The sequence below is a fragment of the Muntiacus reevesi genome, chromosome 2, assembly GCF_963930625.1.
Source record: "Muntiacus reevesi chromosome 2, mMunRee1.1, whole genome shotgun sequence".
Classification (NCBI taxonomy): Eukaryota; Metazoa; Chordata; class Mammalia; order Artiodactyla; family Cervidae; genus Muntiacus; species Muntiacus reevesi.
Genome location: NC_089250.1, coordinates 197,699,322 through 197,720,186, shown reverse-complemented (window position 1 = coordinate 197,720,186; position 20,865 = coordinate 197,699,322). Strand labels below are relative to the sequence as shown.

Genomic DNA, 20,865 nt, shown 5'->3' with positions numbered 1-20,865 from the left:
GATATTTGGGCCACATATACCAACGAAGTTATATAAGCACAAGCATTTTTTTTTATGAGGCAGTAATTAGCATAAAGTAGACACATATGAAAAGAATAAAGTGAGTTTCTTCCCTTCTCCTGGCAAATACTTGCCTCTTAAATGCTGGATCTGGCTCTATGCATAGATACTATAGTTTGATCATTTGCCCCAATCCTATGTAGAACGTCTCTCTCTGGTAAAGAGACACACCAAGTTACCAGGTTCAAAACACTCCACCTTGAGCAATGTTATGAGAGTCTTCTTCAGTGGCTGCAGGTGTCCTAATTCTGATGCAACCTGGCTAAAGCCTAAGAGCTGTTACTAGAGACTTAGAAGAGAAATTAAGTAATTTGTTCAAAAGAAAGAAGTCTTTCCTATTGGAATCTCTGCCAATGTATGCATGCATGCTAAGTAGTTTCAGTTGTGTCTGGCTCATTGTGGCCCAATGAACTATAGTCCACCAGACTCCTCTGTCTGGAGAGGGAGAATACTGGAGTGGGTTGCCATGTCCTCTTGCAGGGGATCTTCCCCACCCAGGGATTGAACCTGCAACTCCTGTGACTACTGCATTGCAGGCAGACTCTTCACCACTGAGCCAGTGGAAAGTCCTTGGTAGTGTATATGTGTCTGCCTTTATTTTAAAAATCAAACTTAAAATATTTAAAGGACATGCATATTAGCTATTAGTGGCATTACGGAAGCTTTCATGGCCACCAGAGAGAGAATCAAGAATTCTCAAAGTTAAAGCAATTACCTCTTTGTATATGTGGCAGCAATATATTAAAGCATGACACCAAGTGCAAAAAAAAGAGGTATTTAGCAGGCAATTGTCCTAACAAGAGGGCAGAGAAACTCCTTTTAAACTCACAGTCCTAGTAATTAAAGCTGCCACAGCCAAAAAAGTTCCAGACATGATTTGGGTTGCTTTTGCATTTATTTAATGTTCACATAGTAACAGCTTTATTATAAACTTGACTTCACATGCAAAGTCAGAACGGGAATTACACTTAAAATCAACAGACTAAAAAGTTTAAATATCATATATAGGTATGTACTATCTGAAATTCCAGAGATATATAAACAGGTAACAGATATTGATGTCCATCTTTTTTATGTATCTATATTATTATTTTCTTCACCACAATTTGCAGGACTAGAAACATCTACCACGCCAAGTAGATTGGCAAAACAAATATCCTTACTAAAGTTCCTATTACTTCATTTTTCTGATACAAGACCTTAAGAGTGGGTGAGAGTCACTCAGTCGTGTCCGACTCTTTGTGACCCCATGGACTATACAGTCCATGGAATTCTCCAGGCCAGAATACTGGAGTGGGTTGCCATGACCTCCTCCAGGCGATCTTCCCAACCCAGGGATAGAACCCAGGTCTCCCGCATTGCAGGCAGATTCTTTACCAGCTGAGCCACCAGGAAAACCCAAGAATAGTGGAGTGGGTAGCCTATCCCTTCTCCAGTGGATCATCCAGACCCAGGGATCAAACAAACAGGGGTCTCCTGCATTGCAGGCAGATTCTTTACTAATTTAGGTACCAGAGAAGCCACAAGACCTTAAGGTACAGTTTTATTCTCATCAGCATAATGTAATGACTAAAAGCATAGGTATTAAAATAAGTTGGAACTATTAATATATTCAAATTCCTGCTCTTATATACAGCAGTTATTATCTTGAGCAAGTTATACATTTTGCCATTTATAAAATCATGATGTTACATTCATTTCAATAAACCCTCGAAGCTTTGAAATATAAAGTCTTTAGATAAAACTTTCCCACCTTAAGTGGCAATCTGTCATTACTGTTTTTGAAGTCATGATCAAATACGATAGCAGCCAGCACAAGAACAGACTGATTTTCATATTTAATATACTTTTCAAAATCTTCTTCTGAAGGAAAGCCTCGAACTGTACAGAGAAAAACAAGCATCATACAAATGCAAAATGTCTAATGACTATTCCTATCCTCCTATCATTACCATAAATACCATAATCCTGTCATAGTATTATAAAATTTAGAACATTATTACTCAAATATTGCCATCACAGATGTCCTCATGAATATCTGGGGTACACAAAATTATTAGATATTATAAATTGTATATGATATTTTGAATAATGTTTAATCATTACAATAACTGTATATTAACATAAACTGGGACAGGAGAATTTTCTATTGTGTTTTGAAATCTAGTGATTTAAAGAAAAAAGGTGAAGAGAAATGACACTTATTTCTGTGGGAAGTATGATATTTCAGAAACTAACCTTAAGTTGTAGAATAAAACTACATTTTCAATTATATTTCTCATTCACAAATGAATCTGTATGAAATTTGGAAATACACTCTCACAAAACCACTCATACACAATCACACACATACAAGTAACTTAACTGACTGAAGAATTTTCATAGGAATTAAAAACCACAATCACTGCTAACCAAAATGATCACATGGATCACAGCCTTGGGTACAATGAAGCTGTGAGCCAAGCTGTACATGGCCATCCAAGATGGATGGGTCATGGTGGGGAGTTCTGACAAAACATGGTCCCCTGAAGAAGGGAATGGCAAAGCACTCCAGTTTCATTGCCTTGAAAACCCCATGAACAGTATGAAAAGGCAAAAAGAAATGATACTGGAAGATGATCCCCACAAGTCAGTAGGTGCCCAATATGCTACTGAAGAAGACTGGAGATATGGCTCCAGAAAGAATGAAGAAGTTGGGCCACAGTGGAAATGACTCTCGGTTGTGGATGTGTTTAGTGATGAAAATAAGTCTGATGCTATAAACAACAATATTGCATAGGAACCTGGAATGTTAGGTCCATGAATCAAGGTAAATCAGATGATGTCAAGGAAGAGATGGCAAGAGTGAACATTGACATTTTAGGAAATCAGTGGGAAAAAAAATGGACAGTAATTGATTAATTTAATTCAGATAATCATTATATCTAATTGTGGGCAAGAATCCCTTGGAAGAAAGGGAGTAGCTCTCATAGTCAACAAAAGAGGGTGCAATCTCAGAAAGGACAGAATGACCCCGGTTAGTTTCCAAGGCAAACTTTTCAACCTCACAGTAATCCAAGTCTATGTCCAACCAATAATGCCAAAGAAGCTGAAGTTAAACAGTTCTATTAAGACCAACAAGATGTTCTAGAACTAACGAGAAAAAAAGATGGCTTTTCCCTCACAGGGGACTGGAATACAAAGTAAGAAGTAAAGAGATACCTGGGGTAACAGGCAAGTTCAGCCTTGGAGTACAAAATGAAGCAGGGCAAAGGCTAACAGAGTTTTGTGAGATAACACACTGGTCATTGCAAACGCTCTCTTCCAAAAGCACAAGAGATGACTCTATACACAGGCATCATTAGATGGTCAAAACTGAAATCATATTGATTATATTCTTTGCATGCAAATATGGAGAAGATTTATACAGTCATCAGAAACAAGACCTTGAGATGAATGTGGCTCAAATCATGGGCTCCTTACTGCAAAATTTAGGCTTAACTTGAAGAAAGTATGGAAAAACATTAGGCCATTCAGGTATGGCCTAAATCAAATCCCTTATGATTATACAGTGGAAAGGGCAAATACATTCAAGGGATTAGGTCTGGTAGATAGAGTGCCTGAAGAACTATGGAAGGAGGTTCATAACATTGTACATGAGGTGGTGATCAAAACCATCCCAAAGAAGAAGAAATTCAAGAAGGCAAAGTGGTTGTCTGAGGAGGCCTTAAAAATAGCTGAGAAAAGAATAAAAATGAAAAGAGAGGAGAAAAAATGCATAACTGAATGCAGCATTGCAGAGAATAGCAAGGAGAGATAAGATAGCCTTCTTAAGTGATCAATGTAAAGAAATAAAGGAAAACAACAGAACGGGAAAGACTAAAGTTCTCTTCAAGAAAATTGGAGATACAAAAGGAATATTTCATGCAACGATGGGCACAATAAAGGACATAAATGGCAAGGGCCTAAGAGAAGAAGAAGAGATTGAGAAAAGTTGGCAAGAATATACAGAAGAGCTATGCAAAAAAAGGTCATAATGACCTGGAAAACCACAATGGTGTGCTCACTCACCAAGAGTCAGACACCCTGGAATGTGAAGTCAAGTGGGTCTTAGGAAGAATTACTATGAACAAAGCTAGTGGAGGTGATAGAATTACAACTGAGTTATTTCAAATTCTAAAAGATGATGCAGGTAAGTTCTGCACTCAATATGCCAGCAAAGTTGGGAAACTCAACAGTGGCCACAGGACTGAAAAAGGTCAGTTTTCATTCTAATTCTAAAGGCACCCAATGCCAAAGAATGTTCAAACTACCATACAATAATACTCATGTTACATGCTTTCAAGGTAATGCCCAAATTCCTTCAAGGCAGGCTTCAACAATATGTGGGCAGAGAATTTCCAGATGTACAAGATGGATTTAGAAAAGGAAGAGAAATCAGAGATCAAATTGCCACTATTCATTGGATAATAGAAAAAGCAAAAGAATTCTAGAAGAACAACTACTTCTGCTTCACTGACTACACCAAAGCCTTTGACTGTGTGGATCACAACAAACTGGAAAGTTCTTATGGGGGTGGGAATATTGGACCACCTTACCTGCCTCCTGAGAAACCTGTATGCAGGTCAAGAAGAAACAGTTAGAACCAAATATGGAACAATGGATTGGTTCAAGATTGGGAAAGCAGTAAATCCAGGCTATAGAATGTCACTCTGCTTATATAACTTATACAGAGTACATCATGCAAAATGCCAGGCTCAATGAAGCACAAGCTGGGGTCAAGATTGCCAGAAGAAATATCAATAACCTCAGATATGCAGATGACACCACCCTTGTAGCAGAAAGCGAAGAGGAACTAAAGAGCTTCTTGATGAGGGTGAAAGAGGAGAGTGAAAAAGTTGGCTTAAAACTCAGCATTCAAAGACTAAGATCATGGGATCTGATCCCATCACTTCATGGCAAATAGATGGGGAAACAGTGGAAACAGTGGCAGACTTTATTTTGGGGGGCTCCAAAATCACTGCAGATGGTGACTGCTGCCATGAAATTAAAAGATGCTTGCTCCTTGGAAGAAAAGCTATGACAAACCTAGACAGCATATTAAAAAGCAGAGGCATTACTTTGCCAACAAAGGTTCATCTAGTCAAAGCTACGGTTTTTCCAGTAGTCATGTATGGATGTGAGAGTTGGACCATAATGAAAGCTAAGCACTGAAGAATTGATGCTTTTGAACTGTGGTGTTGGAAAAGATTCATGAGAGTCCCTTGGACTGCAAGGAGATCCAACCAGTACATTCTTTTTTTTTTTTTTTCCAGTGGGTTTTGTCATACATTGATATGGATCAGCCACAGAGTTACACGTATTCCCCATCCCAATCCCCCCTCCCACCTCCCTCTCCACCCGATTCCTCTGGGTCTTCCCAGCCCACCAGGCCGAGCACTTGACTCATGCATCCCACCTGGGCTGGTGATCTGTTTCACCATAGACAATATACATGCTGTTCTTTCGAAACATCCCACCCTCACCTTCTCCCACAGAGTTCAAAAGTCTGTTCTGTACTTCTGTGTCTCTTTTTCTGTTTTGCATATATAAATGCAAATCAAAACCACAATGAGGTACCATTACACGCCAGTCAGGATGGCTGCTATCCAAAAGTCTACAAGCAATAAATGCTGGAGAGGGTGTGGAGAAAAGGGAACCCTCTTACACTGTTGGTGGGAATGCAAACTAGTACAGCCACTATGGAAAACAGTGTGGAGATTTCTTTAAAAACTGGAAATAGAACTGCCATATGACCCAGCAATACCACTTCTGGGCATACACACCGAGGAAACCAGATCTGAAAGAGACACGTGCACCGCAATGTTCATCGCAGCACTGTTTATAATAGCCAGGACATGGAAGCAACCTAGATGCCCATCAGCAGACGAATGGATAAGGAAGCTGTGGTACATATACACCATGGAATATTACTCTGCCATTAAAAAGAATACATTTGAATCAGTTCTAATGAGATGGATGAAACTGGAGCCCATTATACAGAGTGAAGTAAGCCAGAAAGATAAAGAACATTACAGCATACTAACCAGTCCATTCTAAAGGAAATCAACCGTGAATATTCATTGGAAGGATTGATGCTGAAGCTCCAATACTTTGGCCACCTGATGGGAAGAACTGTCTCACTGGAAAAGACCCTGATGCTGGGAAAGATTGTAGGTGGGAGGAGAAGGGGACGACAGAGGACAAGTTGGTTGGATGGCATCACCAACTCCATGGACATGAGTCTGAGCAAGCTCCAGGAGTTGGTGATAGAGAAGCCTGGTGTGCCACAGTTCAGGGGGTTGCAGAGTTGGACATGACTGACCAAATGAACTGACTGACATCATGCAAAATGCCAGGCTGGATGGATCACAAGCTGGAACCAAGATCGCTGGGAGAAATACCAACAGCTTCAGATATGCAGATGATACCACACTAATGGCTGAAAGCAAAGAGGAACTAAAGCTTCCTGAGGAAGGTGAAAGAGGGGAGTGAAAAAGCTGGCTTAAAACTCAACATTCAAAAAACTACCATCCGGTTCCATCACTTCATGGCAAATAGGTGGGGAAAAAGATTAAGCAGTGATGGATTTTATTTTGAGGGGCTCCAAAATCACTGTGGATGGTGACTGCAGCCATGAAATTAGAAGATGCTTGCTCCTTAGAAGGAAAGCTATGAAAAACCTATACAGCACATTAAAAAGAAAAGACATCACTTTGCTGACAAATGGCTATACACAGTCAAAGCTATGATTTTTCCAATAATCATGTAGGGATGTGAGAGTTGAAACATAAAGAAGACTGTGTGCTGAAGAACTGGTGCTTTTGAACTGTGGTGCTGAAGAAGACTCTTGAGGATCCTTAAGACTGAAAGGAGATCAAGCCCAGTCAATCCTAAAGGAAATCAACCCTGGATTTTCATTGGAAGGATTGATGCTGAAGCTGAAGCTCCAATACTTTGGCCCCCTAAAGTGAAGTGCTGATTCACTGGAAAAGACCCTGATACTGGAAAGGCTGAGAGCAGGCAGAAAAAGGGACAACAGAGGATGATATGGTTGGGTGGCATCACCACTTCAATGGATAGGAGTTTGAGAAAACTCGGGGAAATAGTGAAGGACAGGGAAGCCTGGCATGCTGCAGTCCATAGGGTTGCAAAGAGTCAGTGGCAACTTAGCAACTGAACAACATCAATGTAAAAAAGACATTAAAGTCTTTGATAGCCTCTATATCAAGAAACATAAATAGCATGTTAAGAAATAAGTTTTTAAAAATTTATGCCCATATTCAAGGATTTAAAGAAAGTCACATTGTGAAAATGTAAAAATTGACATATAGAGCCAATGCAACTCTGGTAAAATTCCAAACAGAATTTTTATGTAATGTTAGAAGCTGATTCTTAAACTTGTATAGAAATACAAGGGTGAAGAACAAGGTGAGAAGTCTTCCCCTACAGGTTATCAGAACATGATAAAATTATAGTGATTAAGATAAAATCAGACTGACACTGGATATACAAATAGACCAATAGAACTCATAAGTACATACATGAATATACAGAATATTAATTTATGATAAAAGTGGAAATACAGAGTAGTAGGTAAAGAGTGGTCTTTTCCATTAAAATGTAAGAAGTCAAATAAATATCCAATTGGGAATAAATGAAATCTCATATCATTTAAAAAAAAAAAAGTTCCTTATATATTGTAGATACCTAAGCAAAACAAAAAAATTCCCTGAAATACCCATGTCAGGGAGGGTAAGTTTTCCAAACAGAACACAAAGAACAATAAACTCAAAGGAAAAGGTTGATATGTTAGGCTTTTTAAAATTAAGAATTGCTATAAGGTGGCACCAGTGGTAAAGAACTGGCCTGCCAATGCAGGAGACATAAGAGATGTAGGTTTGATCTCTGTGTCAGAAAGATTCCCTGGAGGAGGGCATGAACTCAATCCAGTATTCCCAATCCAGTCCTAAATATTTATTGGAAGCACTGATGCTGAAGCTGAAACTTCAAAACTTTGGCCACCTGATGTGAAGAACTGACTCATTGGAAAAGACCCTGATGCTGGGAAAGATTAAAGGCAGAAGGAGAAGGGGACGACAGAGGATGAGATGGTTGGATGGCATCACCAACTTGATGGACATGAGTTTGAACAAGCTCTGGGAGTTGGTGATAGACAGGAAATCTTGGCATGCTGCAGTCCATAGGATCGCAAAGAGCTGGACAAGATTGGAGCAGCTGAACTAAACTGAAGTGATTCTTTCCCATTATTGTAATCACAGTACACTGAGTATATTTTCCTGAGCTATATGGCAGGTCCTTATTCATTGTACATTCTGTATATACTAGTTTGCATCTGCTAATCCCCAATTCCCAACCCTTCCATCCTCCGCCCTCCTCCCCCTTGGCAATGACAAGTCTATTCTCTGTTTGTGAGTCTGGGTTTCATAGATATATTTCTTTGTGTTGTGTTTTAGATTCCACATGTTATAGCATATGGTATTTGTCTTTCTCTAACTTACTTCTCTTAGTATGATAAGGTCTAAATCCACCCATGTTGCTTCAAATGACATTATTTCATTCTTTTTTAAGACTGAGTAATTTTGCATTATATATGTATATATACAATGACATATGGATAGTGGCATATATATAATATATATAATGTCATATAATGTATATATATGACATCTTCTTCACCCATACCTATGTCAATGAACATTCAGTTTGTTTCTTCTTGGTTACTGTAAATAGTGCTACAATGAACATATGGGTGCATGTTTCTTTTCGAATCATAGTTTTGTCTGGGTATATACTACCAGGAGTGGAATTGCCTATCATATGGAAACTCTGTTTTTAGTTTTTTCAGGAACCTCCATACTGTTTTCCATACTGGCTGAAGCAATTTGCATTTCTACCAACAGTGTAAGAGAGTTTCTTTTTGCTCACAACCTCACCAATATTTATTATTTGTAGATTTTAAAATAATGTCCATTCTGACAATTGTGAGATGATAATTTATTACAGTTTTGATTTGCATTTCTCTAACAATTAGCAATGTTTTGAGCATCTTTTCATGGGCTTTTAGGCCATTTGTATGTTTTCCTTGGAGAAATGTCTATTTAGATCTTCTCCCCATTTTTTGATTGACTTTTGATTTTTTGTTGTTGAGCTGTATGAGCTATTATTATGTTTTGGAAATTAAGGCGTTGTCAGTTGCATTATTTGCAAACATTTCCTCCCAGCGTTTACATTTTGTTTATGATTTTCTTTGCTGTACAAAAATAAAAGTTTATAAGTTTGATTAGATTCCATTTGCTTATTTTTGCTTTTATTTTTATTGCCTTGGGAGACTGACATGAGAAAATATTGGCATACTTTATGTCATTTTCCTACATTCTTTTCTAGGAGTTTTATGGTGTCCTCTTACATTTAAGTTTTTAGACCATTTTGAGTTTATTTTTTGTGCATGGTGTGAGGATGTGTTGTAACTTCTTTGATTTACATGTGGCTGTCCAGCTTTTCCAACACCACTTGCTGAAGACAAAGTCTTTTCCTTGTAGTATATTCTATTTCCTTTGTCAAGGATTAATGGTCCATAGGTGTGTGAGTTTATTTTACTCTATTCTGTTCCACTGATTCATAGTCTATGTTTTGGTCAATACCATGCTGTTTTCATTACTTTAGCTTTGCAGTATTGTCTGATGACTGGAAGGGTTATGCCTCCTGCTTTGCTCTTTTCCCTCAAGATCGCATTGGTAATTCTCAGTCTGTTATGTTTCCATGTCAATTTTAAAATAATTTGTTCTAGTTCTGTGGGTAATTTGATAAGGATCACATTAAATCCTTAGATTGCTTTGGGTAGTATGCCCATTTTAACAAGATTAATTCTTCCAATCCAGAAGTGTGGGATATCTTTCCCTTTCTTTGAATTATCTTCAATTTCCTTTATTAAAGTTTCATAGTTATCAGCATATAAATCTTTCACCTCCTTGGTCAGTATTTTTTATGTTATTTTAAGGGAATTGTTTATTTACACTTGCTTTTACTAACTTTTTTTGAGAATTTTTGCATATGTATTCATCAAATATAATATATTGGCCTTTAATTTTCTTTTATGCTAGTGTCTTTATCAGGTTTTGCTATCAGGGTGATGGTGTCTTCATAGAATGTCTTTAGAAGCATTCTTTCCTCTTTAATCTTTTGGAAGAGTTCAAGAATGATTGGTACAAGTACTTCTTTGTACATTTGGTAGAATTCTGAAAGACACCTGACCCCTGACTTTTGTTTGGAGGGAGCCTTTTTTTAAGAATACTATTTTACTTCTAGAGACTGACCTGTTGAACTTATTAACTTCTTTTATTGATTTCATTTTGGTGGGTTGTACGTTTCTTAAAAGTTGTCCATTTCTTCTAGGTTGTCAAATTTGTTTATTTTATAATTGCTCATAGAATTCTCTTATGGTTTTCTGCAATTCTTTGGCATCAGTTGTGATTTCTCCTCTTTCATTTCTTATTTTGTTTATTTGGGTCTTTTCTCTTTCCTTCTTGATGAGCCTGGACAGAGGTTTGTCAACTTCATTTACTCTTCAAAAAATCAGCTCTTGCTTTTACTGACTGTTTTTTTAATCTCCATTTTCTTTCTTCTCTAATTTTATTACCTCCTTCCTTTTGCTGACTTTAGATTTTATTTGCTCTTTTTCTGATTACTTAAGGTGGTGAGTTAGGTTATTTATTTGGGTTTATTCTTGTTTCTTAAAGAAAGACTGTATTGCTATGAACTTTTGCTGTAAGAACTATTTGGCTACATCCCATGGATATTTTATGGTTGAGTTTTCATTGTCATTTGGTTTGGGTTTTTATTAATTTCCTTTTTTATTTCCTAGATGGCCCATTAGTTTTTTAGTAGCATGTTGTTAAGTCTCCATGTAGCTGTTTATTCTCATTTCTTTTCCTGTGGTTGATATTCTAGTTTCTGCTGTTGTGATCAGAAAATATGCTCAAAAAATTTTTATACTTAAATTTTTTTTGGCTCTAGTATGCTGTCAATCTTAGAAGCTTTCACAAGCACTTGAAAGGAATGTGTAGTCTGCTTTTTTTTTTTAGATGCAATGTCCTATAGATATTAAGACTAACTATTCTATTGTATCATTTCGAATCTTTGTTGCCTTATGAATCTGTCCATTGATTGATATGAGTGAGGTGTTAAAGTCTCCTACTATTATTGTATTCTCCTCAGTTTCTTCCTTCATGTCTGCTTTATGTATTTGGGTGCTTCTACATTAGGTGCACATATGTTGACAAGTGTAATATCCTCTCCTTGTATTAATCCTTTTACCATTATTTAGTGTCCTTCTTTTTCTATCATTTGTTTTAAAGTTCATTTTGTCTGATTATGAGTATTGCAAACCTTGCTTTCTTGCCATTTCCATGAATATATTTTTCCATCCCCTTACTTTCAATCTATGTGTGTCCTTTGCCCTAAAGTGGGTCTCTTGTGGGCAGCATATTGTAGTCTCTTGGCTTTGTTTTGTTTTTTAATCCAATCTGCCACTCTGTGTCTTTTGATTGGAGCATTTAGTCCACTGAATTTTAAGGTAATTATTGATAGATATGTATTATTTACTGGGTTTCCCTCGTAGCTCAGTCGGTAGAGTCTGACTGCAATGCAGGAGACCTGGATTCAATCCCTGGGTCAGGAAGATCCCATGGAGAAGGAAATGGCAATCCACCCCAGTATTCTTGCCTGGAGCATCCTGTGGACAGAGGAGTCTGGCAGGCTACAGTCTATGAGGTCACAAGAGTCGGAAATGACTGAGTGACTAAGCACACAGCAGCATATATTTATTGCTATTTTAAGCCTTGTTTTCTCATTGATTTTATATTTCTTCTTGTATCTTTCTCTTTTGTTTTCCCTTTTATGTTTTGGTGATTTTCTTTTGTATTAGGCTTACATTCTCTTCTTTTTGTTTTTTATTAACCTATTGTATGCTTTTGATTTGTGGTTAAGGGTAACTTTTCCAAGTATATTAAACCTTTCCTACATCTACTTTCTTTAGACTGGTAGTCACAGAGGCGTAAAGATATTCTAGGGGGAATTTTATGATTTTATGATTCTGATATCCTCTTTTACATACTGGCTTATTTCAGGGCTTCCCTGGTAGTTCAGATGGTACAGAATCTGCCTGCAAAGCAGAGACCTGGGTTCAGCCCTTGGGTTGGGAAGACCTCCTAGAGAAGGAAATGGTAAGTCACTCCAGTATTTTTGCCTGGAGAATTCCATGGACAGAGGAGCCTGGCAGGCTATATCCATGGGGTTGCAAAGAATCAGACACAACTGAACAACTAACACTTTCACTATGTACTGGCTTATTTAAGTGATTTGCTTTCCAATTATGATTTCCTCTTTCCTATAGATTTTTATTTCTTTTTTATTTAGAGAAGACTAAATAAAAAATAAACCTTCCTTCTTTAGGAAGCTTTCAGCCATAATTCCTTCAAATATATTTTCAATCCTCTTTTTCTTTTTCTTCTGTGGTTCCTATAATGTGTAGATTGGCACTCTATATACTATCAAATAAGTCTCTTGTAATATTTTCATTCTTTTCAAAATTTGACTTTTTGTCTGCTGTTCTGACTGGGTGATTTCCATTATTGTATCTTCCGGATCACTTATGCATTCTTCTGTATTATTTATTCTGCTATTCATTGCCTTTAGCTCAGCTTTCATCTTGGCGAATGAGCTGTCTAATTTTTCTTGTTTCTTTTTTATAGTTTCTATTTCCTTTTTACAGTAACCTGCATTTCTATCAATAATTTTTCTTAATTCCTTCAGAATTTTTGTTATCTCCTTTTTGAACTCAATGTTTATTAGACTAGAGAGCTCTATTGTTTTCAAAGAGGTCTATTGTTCTTCCTTTCAGAAGAGTTCTCTTGATCTTTTAATTGGGAGTGTGGGTCCTCTGCCTCTTCATTTTACTTATACTTCTCTTGCTCAATGAGTTTAGGAGAAACAATTACATACTGTGGTCTTAGAGAGCTATTTTTATGTAGGAATCTCTCGGCATAACCTGTGGATTTAACCATTTTTGGTGTGAGAATTACTTAGTGTAGCTGTCTGTCACCTCTTTCTTCAGTGTGTGCTGGCCATGATCCTCCTGGTAGAAAGTGTGACTGACATTGTGGTAACTAGAGCCTATGCTGGATACTGATCAGGTTATCTTCTTTTTTTTTTTTTTTCCATTTATTTTTATTAGTTGGAGGCTAATTACTTTACAATATTGTAGTGGTTTTTGTCATACATTGACATGAATCAGCCATGGATTTACATATATTCCCCATCCTGATCCCCCCTCCCACCTCCCTCTCCACCCGATTCCTCTGGGTCTTCCCAGTGCACCAGGTCCGAGCACTGGTCTCATGCATCCAGCCTGGGCTGGTGATCTGTTTCACCCTAGATAATATACATGTTTCGATGCTGTTCTCTCGAAACATCCCACCCTCGCCTTCTCCCACAGAGTCCAAAAGTCTGTTCTGTACATCTGTGTCTCTTTTTCTGTTTTGCATATAGGGTTATCGTTACCATCTTTCTAAATTCTATATATATGCGTTAGTATACTGTATTGCTCTTTATCTTTCTGGCTTACTTCACTCTGTATAATGGGCTCCAGTTTCACCCACCTTATTAGAACTGATTCAAATGAATTCTTTTTAATGGCTGAGTAATATTCCATTGTGTATATGTACCACAGCTTCCTTATCCATTCATCTGCTGATGGGCATCTAAGTTGCTTCCATGTCCTGGCTATTATAAACAGTGCTGCGATGAACACTAGGGTGCATGTGTCTCTTTCAGATCTGGTCTCCTCAGTGTGTATGCTCAGAAGTGGGATTGCTGGGTCATATGGCAGTTCTATTTCCAGTTTTTTAAGAAATCTCCACACTGTTCTCCATAGCGGCTGTACTAGTTTGCATTCCCACCAACAGTGTAAGAGGGTTCCCTTTTCTCTTCTTTTACTCTGTGGTTGTCACTGCCCTGTCAAGACTGGTTCTGTCCCCTAGTTGTTGGAGTAGAAGCCCCCAGATTCACTTCTGAGCTGTTTCTGCAGTATAAGGTATGCTGGATTAGGGCTCTCCCACTAGGATAGAACCACTGAGTATTCTGCCAGGGCCGTTCAGGATGAGTACACTCTGTTGTGTCACCAGTCACCCACTGTGCGGGCTGACAAAGCACACTGTTTCTGGCACTGCCCTTGGCCCCATCTCAACCTTGGGAATGCTGGCAATCAGCCCTGGTGTCCTTCACATGTTGTTTTCACAAGGCCATCAATGCAGATACACTGAAGGCAGGTTCTAAGACTGCAGTGGTCATGCACCTAGACCTGCTTGTGGGAGCTATGCAGCCAGCCTAGACTCTATCCTGACCCTGCCCCCATATGTATGTGCCCACAAATACACAGCTAAGGCCAGACCCGTCCTATCCATAGGAGCAACCATTGTCCACTCAGATGTCCTACAGATGCTGAGTTTACAAACTGGTGACGGGCAGATATGTAAATCTGAGACTTGCACAGCTGTGGGGAGAGATTTCAGCCTTGCTTCCTAGGTCCCACTGTCCCTGCAGCTCAGCTGTGGTTTCAGCCTTGCCTCTGCAGTGGGTAAACCACTGAAGTCTGTTCCCAGAGTCTGCCAAGGAGGTGGCTGGGGTGTGGGAGCCCAGAGCCCATAAAGACTAGGGCCAGCACATGGAGAAAGAAGCTGCAATGGCAACCCTACCCCTTCCTTCAAGCGCCACTTAACAATGGCTTGTTGACCAGGCTTCTATAGTAGGCCCAGACTTTTTCCTCAAACACCCCTGGTTGCTGCTTTACCACACTCCAGTCCCTTTTGGCTGTCTCTGTGCAGCCAATAGAAATCCTCTCCCTGAGTCTGTCCTCTAAACACCGTGTTCAGCACCCAGCCCTTGTCTGTACCATGGACACGTGTCTCAAGCTGAAGAGGTCAGGACAATGTCACAACCCATCTGTTCAGGTCTCTCTCTGCTCTGCCCATCTACCACAAGCTGGTTCTTGTGCTCTCCTCTGAGACTCTGATGCTCCCTTTCTGCCCCAGCTAATCTCCCCACCAGTGAGGGGGCATCCCTTGGTATGAGAATCTTTCCTGTTTTTCAGCCACCTATCAGGAACACAGGTCCTTCATTGCTGCATGTGGGTGTTCTCTAGTTGTGGTGAGCAGGAGCCACTTTCTAGTTGTAATGTGTGGGCTTCTCTTGTTGCAGTGGCTCCTCTTATTGTGGAGCATGGGCTCAAGGGCACATGGACTTCAGTAGCTGCAGTGCATGAGCTCTGTAGTTGTGGCTTGCAGGCTCTAGGGTGTGAAGGCTGAGTAGTTGCGGCACATAGGCCTAGTTGCCCCACAGCATATGATATCTTCCCAAACCAGGGATCAAACCCATGTTGCCTGCATTGGCAGGCAAATTCTTAACCACTGGACTACCAGGGAAGTCCAGTAGGTGTATTTTTAATGTATCTGTGGCATGAGGTGAGCTCCATGTCCTTCTACTCCACCATCTTTATTGGAGACCCTAGTAAGGTGTTTTTCTTAAGTTAAAATCCTTCAGAATAGCAGTAAAAACTGAATGTGGAAGTTTTCCAAATAAAGACTTCTACATCTATCTCCTTATAGTCATTAGGCTATTTTGCTAAGGAGTTAGTTCAACTGAAAACAAAAGAATGTATTAGAAATAATCAGGAGGAGGAAAGTTTCTCAGCTTCCTTTCCTGTAAGTGAGCAGTTTATAATGAGACATGTATTAAGCTATGAAACCATGTACCTTCAACTCATCAGATCTCTATTCCAGTCTTCAGCAACACTCTCTCATGATGGCCTCAATGTGACTGAATGACAATTTGTCTTAAACTTTTTCACTGACAGACCCATAATAGGAAAGAATAAGAAGTAGCAATCTGTTCTCTGTCCTTTACCTCCACAAACAGGGGTACTTGAAAGGTAAATTAAACCAGCCCATAATGAGCACCGAAGTTCTTTGGAGAGTCATGGTTTATATTTTAAAAATTGATGGGAATTTTGCATTAAGTTACATAAATATAACATTTTAATTTTTAAAGATGGTTACTTAGATGACAAAGTATATAGCATCTACCCTTCCCCCATCTCAAAACACTTAAAATGAAAAAAAAAGTATAATTTAAAAAACAAATAACAGGAAAAATTCATGAACACACATATGTAAAAGCATGAGACAAGAATGGATGTATTCTTATCAAATTTCTGACTGTGGGGGACAAAGAAGAGAAATTGGGTGCAGAGTAAGGAAAGTGTAAGGACATAAGAATTATATAAATTTTCTATAATTCTACATTGTTTTAATTCTCTCTCTAAACAATCGTATATCACACTTAAGTAATGTATTTTACAAAATGCAAAATCAGTGACCTCAAGTAAAGCTTATGCATCCAGGAAAAAACTACCAAATTCATTGTGAGGCTTTGTGTCCTTTTGACATACTCAGTAATTTACCCTAATTTAAGAAGTACCATCAGAGACAGAGAAGATTTCAAATTATGTAACTTGTCATCTAATTCTAAATAGTATATTTTGTTTAGGTGTGTTTGATATTTTTTGACAAAGTTCATAACATTATATTTGAGATTAATGTACAAGTTATAAGGGTCACTGAAACATGACTTCTGTACAACAAATTATTAATTATTCTACAAAAATATTTTAAACATCACGATTTCTAACCTTTAAGGTTGGCATTTAAATCGTCTTTCACTTTCTCAGTAATACTTTTTGCCACATCACTTCCAGAAGGCACGTAAACCAATTCATATTCATTTTTCTTATCAGTTAGGTAAGTGGGAAGTTCATCCAAGGGAAGAGGCGGAAAAAAAGTATGTTGTTTAAATTCCCTTTTGGTTGCTTTGCGTAGAGCCAAAATCATTGCACAGAACAGCATTGTCATGGTAATTTCCACAATTAAAGAACCCATCTTCCGTTTCTACAAGAGAAACAAAATTATACTAATTAACTTTAGAGTATTACATGTGTGTATGTGTGTATTTACACTCATGTACATACATGTATATAATATATATATATATATATATATATATATATATATATATATCATCCAACTTCATTCTACAAAATGAATGGTTCTCTGGATTGTCTTTTTCACCTTTTTCTCATTTCACTATTGATTTTATTGGTTTGCCCTATCGATACTCTTCAGATTTAGAAATCTACCTTCAGTCACGGAACAAAAGGGGAAAAATACCCATAAACTGAAATGAAATGAAGGAATTATTAAATTTTGCTTTTCAAATTCATTAGCCTTTACAGCCATTTCTCAAAGATACCTCCACTTACCTTTAATATGAAATTTTTCCAGAGGAGGATGGCAAACTGGTTAACCCACAAAGTATCCATTTTACCACAAAGAATGAGAGTCCAACACTAAAAAAGAAGAAATTTTAAAAATTTAGATTACCTGCCAAAATGTTAAGTTTAGTCAAGTAAAATGATTACTTCAGTGTTCTACTCTTTTCATCAATCTTGAAAAATAATCTTTTAAAAAACTTGAAATAAATACTTGTCTGTTCTTGTTTTATATTAATTCATTAAATTCACTCCTAATGATCTTCTAATATGTATGAAAATATTAGACAATAGAGATGCAAAGATCAGTAAGTTGCAACTCCATGTTCACAAAGAAAAATGTAAACTGTAAATGCAAAATATTAGTTATTAAAAGGAGGGGAGAATGCACTGAAGGAGTAGCATTGCTATACATACACGATTACATATAAAATAGATAGCTAGTGGGAAGCTGCTGTGTAGCACAAGGAGCTCAGCTTGGTGCTCTGTAATGACCTAGAGGGCTGGGATGGGAGTGTGGGTTTGGAGGGAGGTTCAAAAGGGAGGGGATACAGGCTGAAAGTGAAGGGCTGGAAAAAAATATTTCACGCAAATGGAGACCAAAAGAAAGCAGGAATCTCAATACTCATACCAGATAAAATAGACTTTAAAACAGAGGCTGTGAAAGGAGACAAAGAAGGACACTACATAATGAGCAAAGGAGCAATCCAAGAAGATATAACAATTATAAATATATGTGCACCCAACATAGGAGCACCGCAACATGTAAGGCAAATGCTAACGAGTACAAAAGGGGAAACTAACAATAACACAGTAATAGTGGGAGACTTTAATACCCCACTCACAACTATGGATAGATCAACTAAACAGAAAATTAACAAGGAAACACAAACTTTAAATGACACAATAGACCAGCTAGGCTTAATTGATATCTATAGGACATTTCAACCCAAAACAACCAACTTCACCTTTTTCTCAAGTGCACATGGAACATTCTCCAGAATAGATCACATCCTGGGCCATAAATCTAGCCTTGGTAAATTGAAAAAAATTGAAATCATTCCAGTCATCTTTTCTGACCACAATGAAGTAAGATTAGATCTCAATTACAGGGGGAAAATCTATTAAAAATTCAAACATATGGAGGCTAAGTAACACGCTTCTGAATAACCAACAAATCATAGAAGAAATCAAAAAAGAAATAGAATATGCATAGAAATGAATGAAAATGAAAACACAACAACCCAAAACCTATGGGACATTGTAAAGCAGTGCTAAGGGGAAGGTTCATAGCATTACAGGCTTACCTCAAGAAACAAGAAAAAAGTCAAATAAATAACCTAACTCTACACCTAAAGCAACTAGAGAAGGAAGAAATGAAGAACTCCAGGGTTAGCAGAAGGAAAGAAATCTTAAAAATTAGAGCAGAAATAAATGCAAAAGAAACAAAAGAGACCATAGCAAAAATCAACAAAGCTAAAAGCTGTTTTTTTTAAAAGATAAACAAAATTGACAAACCGTTAGCCAGACTCATCAAGAAACAAAGGGAGAAGAACCAAATCAACAAAATTAGAAATGAAAATGGAGAGATCACAACAGACAACACTGAAATACAAAGGATCATAAGAGACTACTACCAGCAGCTCTATGCCAATTAAATGTTGTCCATTTGGAAGAAATGGGCAAATTCTTAGAAAAGGATAACTTTCCAAAACTGAACCAGGAAGAAATAGAATATCTTAACAGACCCATCACAAGCAAGGAAATCGAAACTGTAATCAGAAATCTTCCAGCAAACAAAAGCCCAGGACCAGATGGCTTCACAGCTGAATTCTACCAAAAATTTAGAGAAGAGCTAACACCTATCTTACTCAAACTCTTCCAGAAAATTGCAGAAGAAGGTAATTTTCCAAACTCATTCTATGAGGCCACTATCACCCTAATTCCAAAACCAGACAAAGATGCCACAAAAAAAGAAAACTACAGGCCAATATCACTGATGAACATAGATGCAAAAATCCTTAACAAAATTCTAGCAAACAGAATCCAACAACACATTAAAAAAAATCATACATCATGACCAAGTGGGCTTTATCCCAGGAATGCAAGGATTCTTTAATCCCCGCAAATCAATCATTGTAATACACCACATTAACGAATTGAAAGATAAAAACCATATGATTATCTCAATAGATGCAGAAAAAGCCTTTGACAAAATTCAACATCCATTTATGATTAAAAAAAAAAAAACCTCTCCAGAAAGCAGGAATAGAAGGAATATACCTCAACATAATAAGAGCTAAATATGACAAACCCACAGCAAGCATTACCCTCAATGGTGAAAAACTGAAAGCATTTCCCCTAAAATTAGGAACAAGACAAGGGTGCCCACTCTTACCACTACTATTCAACATAGTTTTGGAAGTTTTGGCCACAGCAATCAGAGCAGAAAAAGAAATAAAAGGAATCCAGATAGGAAAAGAAGAAGTGAAACTCTCACTGTTTGCAGATGACATGATCCTCTACATAGAAAACCCTAAAGCCTCTACCAGAATTTTACTAGAGCTAATCAGTGAATAGTAATAGTAAAGCTGCAGTAAATAGTATTACTATTTACTAAATAGTATTTATTTGTTTATAAATAGTAAATATTACTAAAGCTAATAGTAAAGTTGTAGGATATAAAATTAACACAGAGAAATCCCTTGCATTCCTATACACTAACAATGATAAAAACAGAGAAATTAAGGAAACAATACCATTCATCATTGCAACAAAAAGAATAAAATACTTAGGAGTATATCTACCTAAAGAAACAAAAGACCTATACATAGAAAACTATAAAACACTGATGAAAGAAATCAAAGAGGACACAAATAGATGTAGAAATATACCGTGTTATGGATTGGAAGAATCAATATTGTGAAATATGTCTCCGACATAAATCACAGCAACATCCTCTATGACCCACCTCCCAGAATATTGGAAATAAAAGCAAAAATAAACAAATGGGACCTAATGAAACTTAATAGCTTTTGCACAACAAATGAAACTATAAGCAAGGTGAAAAGACAGCCTTCAGAATGGGAGAAAATAATAGCAAACAAAGCAACAGACAAAGGCTTAATCTCAAAAATATACAAGCAACTCCTGCAGCTCAATTCCAGAAAAATAAATGACCCAATCAAAAAATGGGCCAAAGAACTAAACAGACATTTCCCCAAAGAAGACATACAGATGGCTAACAAACACATGAAAAGATGCTCAACATCACTCATTGTCAGAGAAATGCAAATCAAAACCACAATGAGGTACCATTACATGCCAGTCAGGATGGCTGCTATCCAAAAGTCTACAAGCAATAAATCCTGGAGAGGGTGTGGAGA

The 20,865-nt window shown here is 37.5% G+C and overlaps 1 protein-coding gene across 1 annotated transcript in view; it reads right to left on the bottom strand.

The window, feature by feature from the left end:
- The window catches only part of LOC136157377 (phospholipid-transporting ATPase ABCA3-like), a 270,924-nt gene that overhangs the window by 232,029 nt on the left and 18,030 nt on the right, over nucleotides 1-20,865 (bottom strand). Inside the window, exons 3-4 of the mRNA XM_065919286.1 lie at nucleotides 16,844-17,099; nucleotides 1,814-1,941 (exon numbers count right to left, since the gene is read on the bottom strand). Of these exons, the coding sequence (XP_065775358.1) occupies nucleotides 1,814-1,941; nucleotides 16,844-17,099 (384 nt within the window). The remainder of the gene's footprint in view (nucleotides 1-1,813; nucleotides 1,942-16,843; nucleotides 17,100-20,865) is intronic.